Source organism: Mya arenaria, chromosome 17 (genome assembly GCF_026914265.1).
Source record: "Mya arenaria isolate MELC-2E11 chromosome 17, ASM2691426v1".
Lineage (NCBI taxonomy): Eukaryota > Metazoa > Mollusca > Bivalvia > Myida > Myidae > Mya > Mya arenaria.
In genome coordinates this window covers 37,397,409-37,407,673 of record NC_069138.1, presented here as the reverse complement: position 1 = coordinate 37,407,673, position 10,265 = coordinate 37,397,409, and the positions used below count along the sequence as shown (strand labels likewise).

At 33.3% G+C, this 10,265-nt stretch overlaps 1 protein-coding gene across 1 annotated transcript; it reads right to left on the bottom strand.

Annotated features, from left to right (window-relative positions):
- Positions 1 to 201: 201 nt before the first annotated feature.
- On the bottom strand, positions 202 to 1,859 carry LOC128223025 (alpha-2A adrenergic receptor-like). Its single transcript, XM_052932266.1, has one exon. It carries the CDS (start codon positions 1,603 to 1,605, stop codon positions 385 to 387), a length of 1,221 nt encoding a protein of 406 aa, XP_052788226.1. The 5' UTR covers positions 1,606 to 1,859; the 3' UTR covers positions 202 to 384.
- Between the last annotated feature and the right edge of the window lie 8,406 nt (positions 1,860 to 10,265).

The following is a 10,265-nucleotide window of genomic DNA, read 5'->3' as shown; positions in this document are numbered from 1 at the left end:
TGATCAATTTGTAATGAATATACCAAGGATGTACTTCATTCATCATCAATAGACTGTGCCTTAAATAATGATAACTTTTAAATCCAGCGTACCTTTATTACAAAGTCGAGACTTGAACACTGTTTTGTTTTGTATGATATGTAAATTTTATAACACGCATAATAATATATTTATTAAGTAGGATATGAATAAGTATCATTTTAAAAAGGTAATAGGCTTAACCGGTTGCATTTAATCTCTGTTGTAGCACAACGTCGACAGACAATCAATTATAGCAAATAAATATTGGGTATTTAATCCGTTTAGACTTCTCTTGTAGCAAATATCAAATTATTGCAACGAAATATTGCTGAATTGTTTAACACCATATTATTTCGCTATATATTATCTCACACAACATTGCCTAAGTTTCAATAACAGCATTGGAGCCACATTTCTGCAAGAGCTCCTAAACCTTTTGACAAATAAAGCATACACAATTGGATTGATAACATGATTTAAGAAGTATATGCGAAAGAAAAACGAAAACAGCGTAAACTCACTTGGTGACATATTGACAATTTCTCCAACTTTTAGAGTCAGTAAATTATGCGTAACATACGTAACAATAAACACAATAGTCAATATAAACCAAATAATGGTCTTTGTTGGGAGATGTCTGGTGCACTTTGGTCGACCATATCTGTTACAGATCTGTTCGATGCTCCCCGTATGGTTCGAACCACCATTCTGCAGCGTACAATTTGATGGCGAACCGTTATTCATTGTACTGGGCACTGACATGTTACTTCCAGTATTCTCATTTATCCCTATTTGTTTACGGTTGGTCTCCGGTGTTTCATTACAAATTGTATTTTGAAAATAAATTCCAGTGGTAAACACCGTTTCAAGCGAAGAATGTGTTCGCTGCACTGAGATAGCTTTCATTTGTTTAGCAGCTTCTCTCATCACAAATATATACAGCACTATGTACGTCACTGAAATTCCGACCAGTAAAATGATGAATGTGAATTTATAGATTGTCCTCCAAATGGATTTCTCGTACTTATCTTCTGTTTCACATAGATGTATAGTCGTGTTTTCTCCATGTGTATTCGTCATATTCGTTGTTTTTATTCCACACATATTAGTTCCAGGTATAGCGAAAAGTATAGGGAATACACAAGCAACCACTATCAAAAATTTTACTGCAATGGCTGGTGTCATTTGTTTCTTAAATGGCTGCACCACCTTTCTAAACCTATCTATTGATATTACCAAGAGGGCGAGACACGAGGAAGATGCCCCAAACACGTTGAAAAAACACTTCACTTTGCACGTTACCACGTCTCCAAACTCAAAGTATTTCCTCTGTTTCACCATCTCAGCGGGTATCAAAGTTAAACATATCACCAAGTCTATCACTGCAAGTGTCAGAACGAACACTTTGAAATTATTCCGCTTGTAATCCCGACTCAAAGAGAACACGAGTAGAATTATAAGATTACCGAAAAATCCGAAAACGGCAAGGAACCCAAAGGCTATTGTAAGCGGAAGTAATGCTCTTGCATAACGATCGTTCAGATCGTCTAAGCTCTCTGTCTGATAATCTGTGTTATTCTTCATGTTCTCTTTCAGTCCTTGTCAAACTGTAATTATTCAGTTAGTGTCAGTGATTTTCCTTATGTGTTTCTGAGCAACAAATGCCTTGCCAAGGCCTAATGACGCATTTTGCACTTCACAAACACTATATTTCCAACAAGTATATACATAATTCAGGATATAAATTCCTATAAGTGTTGGTCTATTTTTCCCATGGCGCAAACTTAAAATTCAGTGCCTTTACAATCAATTCATAAATATATACATAAATTCCAATATTTCACAGCTGACATTTATCCCGTCTTCATTGAATAAGCGATAAGACAATTTAATTTCACAAAGCGCGGTGTAAGTTGAACGGGATAGGTTTCATCGGTTTATCTTGCTCATTTAAAATATTCATATATTTGTCATGATCTGTGTGAATAAAATCATAAAACTTAGATACGTAAATGACACTCTTAAATGAAATTTACACTCCATTGTTATTGTAGCATTTCAAATCCTTATACCAAGTACAATCATAAATTATGTAACTTGAATACTTTGAAACGACGTTTATGTGTTTTTTTCACTCAGTGCATATGCTTCATTTATGAGCTTTAGATTACTGAAACAAGGTCTAGATTAATACCACAACTATGAAACCAGCAGTTGAAATAATTTGAATTATTGTCTTTGTTTTCAAATCTAATTTCTTCCATCTTCAATCCTCTACAATCTTCATGAATGTACACACACAACAATTGGTAAATCCTCTACGCTTTATACTTTTCAACATCTGTCAACTGAATTATCGGCAGAAAAGCATGTTGTAAAGCAACTCTATTAGGCTGGTCAGCAGTGATGGCGCGATGATCGAATATAATCAGATAATTGAGAATGGGCGCCGAGCGTCGGCTGTAAACGAATTTATTAACCATAAAACTAATATTCATTATAGAAATTCACTTCCGATTAAATCCAATTCGATGATATAGTATCAATAGTCGAATTTGTACTGTGTCCGATTATTCAACACCATTTTTGCGAATAACCGAACGGATATGTAAGAGAAAAGGACTCTCAATGATCTCATTGATTGTATTTGTTTTTACCTAATTTTTACCTAAGTATATAACCATAACCGGTCTCTTCTATCTGCAATAGCGTTTCTTTATTCCAAACTATCTGATAACAAATCCCGTCCTCAAAAACGATGTATTCCTTAATCCAACTCTGCTTAAAATAGCAAACATGTTGTTGTTATTTTTTTCATTTAGAAAGTGACACATGAAAATAAATTGATAGTGATATTATTCATAACGTTATGTCCTGATTTCGAATTATTATCTGAAATATCTTATTTCCGATTTCCATATTTGTTACGGATAATTATAAATGAACAGCTATTTGTTGCTTGTCTGGGAACCACATTTGTCCTAATGGATCACGCGCGTACGTGTGATATATGTCACAGTTATAATTGTCTACCAATATGGTATCCAAACTGTACTGTATTGTATTGGTCGGAATATGTAATACCAAATATTGTTTTTAACCGGATTGTATGTGAAAAAATTATAAAAATGTATTTGCTTATAATTCAGTTCACAAATTGTCCCACTTCTTATAATCATCCCAGTAATATACACTCTTTATGAAATTATATATTACTCTAATTGCGCTAACGAGGATCATTGAAGCTTGCTTCTTACTGTCTTAAAATAGGCATGCAATGACGAAGACGTAATGGACCCACAACATTGTCCTTGGTGAGGTTAAGGCTTTGCATTCATGTTATATTGTAGTGCACACACTGCAAGCGCAGCATATCGCACACGTTATCTTTATCGAGCGGCTGTTAGCGTTAACTGAACTCAGGGCCGTTTGTGTTGACATTGTTTAAAAGTTCCAAGGCCAAACCCCAAGTATTTAAATCCATAACAAAACATTTGTGGTGATATTTTTTCAAGTCATGTAAACAGTTCTTGTACAGATATTGTATATATTGTAGACCGAATACCATATGTTTTAAATTTTAATGAATCCGAACTTTTTGAAAAGCGTTGGTGCAAAGGGAGAGGTTCATTCATTTAAACAAGAGATTGATGATGTACTAAAATCACCGATTATATTTGAATATATATATGTGCCGCGAATAAGTAACATAATGAACTTTATAAATTGATAAACCTTTAATATGTACTTCCATTTTTCTGCATGCTTCCTGTCTTCTGTGTATATCCTCCAACCAATATGGCATGTTTGTATACTACATACAAAATAATGATATTCGGTAGGTACAATATACTTATATGGCTCATTTAAAATAGAATTGAATGTCCACAATATTCCACGATCAAGTGCACACCATATCATTACTAAACAGCGGCGCGCCTGAATCATTTGTAATTGTATGGCCATATATTCATATTAGCCGTCGACATGTAAATGTCTTTCATTAGTTTGGTCAGGAAATGTTACACTTGGAGCAAGCGTGAGAGATGAACCCTCCGGTAGGATATGTTTAAAAATTCAGCAGTGAAAAAGCACTTTTCCAGCTATCTGACCGCCGACATTCAGTGAATAAACGATATTTCTAACTACCCATAGAAGAGTAGTTGCCAAAACGTTCTGACGTATACCTTAATACTCAATGTACTGCACTTTCATTTGCTATTTGAGTATAAATGGGAGAGGTGACCCTTCCGGTAGGATATCTTTAAAGATTACAGCACTGAAAGAACCATTTTCAGCTTTCTGATCGACGACATTCAGTGAATTAACCGTGAATTTTAACCATTTTGCCAGTTCACAATACATTTAATGCGATGTCATTTCAAATACTGCGACACTCAAGAGATTTGTCAACGTAATAAAGTTTATGGTTATAAACAGACCCGATTTAATGCACAATTTTCAATAAAACCAATCCCATTCAATTTATTTCAGCGTTATTACACTTTATGCAAGTCTCGAGAGATTTATTAAACAGAATATATGATCATTCTCCTAGGACCTTATATTTGCACATCATACAGTAAATGTTAGTGTTACAAATTGCAAGCGAAATACACTTCATCTCACTATCAATATTAAGAAGAAGAGAAGGCAGCTTAAATATAAGCGTTGTGGAAATTTCGAAAAGCTAAAATCAAAGACACCGCGTGACTTTTGGCGGTATTTTAAAAGTAATGGTATCTCAAGAACAAAAAGTATTCCATATTCTGGTTTTAAATCGCATTTTGAGACGATGTATTCTGAGATGAATTTTAACTTACATGCAGAATCAGAAGATTTTAATAGGTCTCATGATTTTGATGAAAATGACCCCGAAAATTTAGACGCTGTTTTTACGTTTGATGAAGTATGTAAAGCTATTAAAATTCTTAAAAGTAGGAAGTCTGCTGGAGAAGATAAGCTGCTAAATGAGTACTTTATTGAAGCTAGCGATATTTTAGCTGTCTTTATTACAGATATACTCAAGAATTCTAGATTGTGGAGTATGAACTAAAGGCATTATTATTACTATGCATAAAAAAGGAGATAAAATTGATGTAGCGAATTACAGAGGGATAACTTTGTTGAGTAACTTTGGGAAACTATTTACTTGTGTTCTAAACCAGATGATAACTACCTGGTTTGAGGAGAATAATACCATATCTCATGCGCAGTTTGGATTTAGGAAAGGAAGGTCCACTGTCGAGGCTGTTTTTATTCTCCATTCACTTATCGAAAATTATCTAAATGCAAATAAACGTTTGTATTGTTGTTTTATTGATTTGAAACGCTTAATATTATTTAGCAACATAGAAACCAAAACCAAACCTCTGTAAGAGCAGTGAAATGTCACTGAAAATAACATGATATTTTACCGAAAACACATACTAAGATATGAACGTATTTGATAATACTTTACATGAATTTCATTGTTTCGAGCTTCAAAACATTTCTCCCATCAGATTGCTTTTTGTCAGTGGCGTTTTAATTGTATGGTGTATTTTCATAGGAGGTTCGGGGTCATGTCCACCTCGAGAATATTGATTTAGTTTACAACGCTATTTTTCAGCATATAAAAGACCAATAACCCAACAATTCATGCATTCATGTGCAAATTAGGAAAACATTGTGGTATTGGCTTTTATTCTCTTTGCAAAATACCTCTGGCAGCTTCAACATGCATTACATCCTTTGTCATCCCCTCAAACGGTTCTATCAACTCAATAACTGTGGCTGTCACCGATAGTATTTAAGCTTCTCTTTGTAAACGGCTTTTCTTGTAAATTGTTAATTGTTTATAGCTCCGGTTAATACTATTAATGCTGATATGCGGAAACATTTTATTCAGATTATGATAGTTTTATTTCTTTATTAATCAAATGTATTTGTATTAATAAGTTCACAAAATGTTAATCTAACCCAATGTCATAGTGAACATGGCCATGCTAATTAATCTAGATTAGATTTAGTTACTTATAAGTGAGTATTTAAGTCTGATGATTTATGTTTGAAATAATATTTTATCCATTGGGATAGCAGTATTTCTCAATGGCGGGTATATTTAAAGAAAAGTCTAACTAGACATATAAAGACCGAAATATTTCCAAGGAAGTTAATTATAAATGGAATACCTGACTTATTCACCTGAGCAGTATCTAAAACAAATCATCAGTAAAGTAGGTACATCTGCACAAAGATAATCAAATGGACCGCCAACTTTCCTGATTAAACTTTCCTAATTAAGAACCAATCGACATAAACCATCTGACATTGATTCAGTGGTAAAGGTTTCATCAGTTGATTTAGTTTGATATGGAAAAGGTTAAGAAGAGGTCGACTTAAATAAGCGCTTTTTTCTTAGCTATGTGTATTAGAGGTATGCAAGAAACGGGAGAGTATTAACCAAGACGTAGAAATGAACTGTAGCAGTTGCGTATAACAGAAATAAATACCTTGAATCAATTGATATTGAATTTGAAAATTGTGACAGTTGTCATCATAAACATAACTGCAAGTAATGTTTTATATTTCAAATGAGTATTATAATGACATAGCAAAAATAAATTAAATATAAAGCTGTCTAAAGGTTTTCCACCGTTTTTATTATTAGTATTATCTAAGAAAATAAGTTAATTAAACATAATAAATAATGCGCTCAAACATTGCAGAAATACAATATAAATGGCATCAAGTATAATGTTTGAATAACTAAGGATACCATGATAGTGTTTGTATGAAATAGTGCATTGAAGTGCATTAATTTCTTAGGTTCCTCGGATATTGATACAAAAAATAAAATTTAAAAAAGTTAGATGAGGCGCGCGCTGGTAGCATTCCCGTGTCAATTCGCTAGTGTGCATGATACCGATAGTGAATACAGAATGAAGAGCAAACCTATCACTTATGCCACTAATACTGATTTTTTGTCCGCTTTTAGCTTGATTGACGGTTAATGTTTTGCATGACGTATCTAGCAATACAAAAGGAGAGTTCATGCTTGTATTTTATAGTTGGGATTGGTATGAGCCTTTTTTACAATAAACATGCACGCTTGTCGCAAACTGATTAATTGAAAAGAGCCGACGGTGTTGACAATAGCGCATTACATTGTGATATAAATAGAAGGATTGGCACAAGAAAACCATGGACACTACAAGCCCAGGAGACAATGCAAATACTGCGATCCAGTACAAATGCACTTGAGCAAACCATGTTTGCATATCTATTTAAGAATACATTATCCGGGAAATGTCTAGAAAATGCCCGATGACTGTCATGGAATGCTCTTTTCTTGTTTATATATTCTACTTCGAATCAACTGATATGCTACATAATTATATCCTTTCTACGCAAATGGAATGATGTTATTATTGTATTCATGTGCTCTCTGATGGCCAGTGCAAAACCTGATCGCATGTCTATTTAATAGTCTTCTTCAATATTCATAGGGAGCATATCGACTGACTTAAGGTCTGCAACAAATGGTACAAAATCATTACATAAACTTTGCGGACATATTATAAAGACTATTTGTTTCAAAGAATGACATTTAATATGTTCACTGAAGTGAATCTGCTTGTCACTGAAGTCTTCATTGCATTTAATAAACCTTAATATGTCTCTGCTTTATATTTTCATGATATGTATTGCGGTTCCATTTACAGACGCGAGTCTTAAATGTAAATATTTATGCGAAAAACTAAGTCGTGATACATATCTTGAATGAAATACGCCACAAGTGGATTGCCACAATCCTTACCGCTTTTCAACAAAGTACTCGATCAATAAATTTGTGTTATAATTTGTGTTATAGATGACGACTCATGAATTATCCTCTATATTTAAAGAAACCTAGGTCAGTTTCATACAATATTTATGCTATTTGACATTATATCAACTATATGTTTATCTCATGCAACTATTCCGTCGGTCCATAAGCATTCACTTGACGTGTAAAAAGTGAAAAAGCCTACTGTCCTTGATATTACTAGTAATTGGACAAATTGGTCTTGGTGTGGTATTTTCCTAACACACCATATATATCATGTGTGGCGATGATTAATTGACGCAGTTTTGTATTATTAGGCTCAGAATCAGATACCCAGGAGGCTTATCGTGTTATGCTGCTCGAGTTCCGGTTATTTCCTTACCAAAGCTTGCACGACTAATACAAATACATTGCCATTGAAATACTTTCCAGTCTAAACAGAGACCAATCATCAGAAACGTATCGGACTGAAATAATGAACTTAGTTTGTCTTATTTATTCAAAGATATCGGGCAAACATGGTCGAATATATTTTTGTTCTAAAACACTATGTCTTTTAAAGTGATTAGTCTCGTTACACCATTATTAGTATAAATCAAATAAATTAGATCAACTGTACCCATATTATCAACGTCATAAGTCTTAGTTTTAGACTGTTTTAAAATTTAATGATTCTTAACTTCAATAAATGTGGTTTACACAATAGACAATTTGTAGCAGATACAGCAATATCGAGCAATGATACTTCAGGGCAAATTATTATAATAAGTATGTATTGGCGAGCCTAATATTGTACATCCTAGACAAGTTAAACAAAAGGGTATTATTATCTTATCACAAAGAAAGAAATAACAAACAGACCTACCTGCTTCACGAGAGCTGATGATAATCCGAATACAATAAACCGACACAGCGATGCCATTTTCCGCGCTACATGTTTTGCAGAAATCATCAATTGTAATACCGGGAAAACATGTATCCTTTGTTTGTTGTTTGAATTCCACTTATATGTAGAGTGAATACTGAGATGGTATACAGTAAGAACCACAATGTAAGCTCTAGCCTTTTAAATGTTGACGTCACCCCCGGTAAGATGACATCATATTTTTGAAATTTGTTCATGATGTTCCTTTTAAAATACGTTTTAAGAACGTTTTTTTTTGTTAAATAAGGAGGAGTATCACGAATTATTTTTCTTGATTTAGATGGAAATGGAGTACTTTACTCAAATATATATTCATTATAAAAATAAATAAACGAATGACTTGCTAGAATTATACCAACTAAGCAATTATTGTTTCCAATGAAATTATTTAGGAACATGCGGAGCGATATTTTAAACCAGAAATAATGTTTAGCATGTGTTAAAATGCTATATAGCAATTTTCATTTCTATATCGCGAGATATCGATAATTGGCACAAAAAGAATGAAAAAAAAATATTGGTAATTTTAAGTATTAAAATACCTTGTCCTTCGATACACTTATGTCAAGCGTGTAACATGAATTAAATTGAGTATTGTCTTATTGAAATACAAATGCGTTCAACCGTTGGTGTTTGATGTTGGCACTGTTGCATACACCACTTTGGATTGATGTCAAGCAGCAGTCAATACCTTTACTGTATTTTGTGCTTGGGACAAACCCATTCCACATCCACAATATATCTATATATCATATGCTTCTTTACGATCTGAATATAATGTACTATATCCTATGATCGTTTTGGATTTGAATTTAACTTACTGATATAACCGTGTTGCACTTACCATAACGAGATGTTAAAGCGAAAAGTGAAATAAAATAAGGAAGCAGATAGAATGCATACGCTTTCATAATTGATTATCGTAAATGACAACTTGGTATTTTTAAAGTATTTTGGCCAGACACATGTTTTGTAGCATTGTCATAAAACTAAATAAAATATGGAGTATAAAACTTGGGTATTGGCGTGTAATTTGGTAAATAGTTATGCAATCTGTTACTATAATGATTGTGGTGCAACGCGCTATTAAATAGTTCATTTAAATGATCGGACACTGTTATCGGAAGAAACGATCCGGCTACCATTAGAAGAATCACCTATATTTGACAAATCTCTTGGGTCTTGCATTCATCACAACAAAAAATGCATTAAATGTATATGAACTGATTTATTACACACAGTACATAACCGTTAAATTAAAGAATTGCGCCATAAGCCATTTATACATATATATATTTCCAATATCGATATTGGAAAATGGTATGCATTTTTGTTGAAGAACATAGTCGGTCGACTGATATCCTTTTTTAGCATTTTCGTTGTTGTAACATCAATGTATGAACAAAAAAACTGGGCGTCGGTTTTACAAGGTATAGTCATTAACTCAAAAGTGTGGATGCGCTTACTTGTTTGTTCCTGCATGTGGTTGTAGCCTTTATCCTGAGTGAC

What these genes read in the sequence shown, in the direction of transcription:
- LOC128223025 (XM_052932266.1), bottom strand. Translation starts at nt 1,605, where the DNA reads ATGAAGAATAACACAGATTATCAGACAGAGAGCTTAGACGATCTGAAC.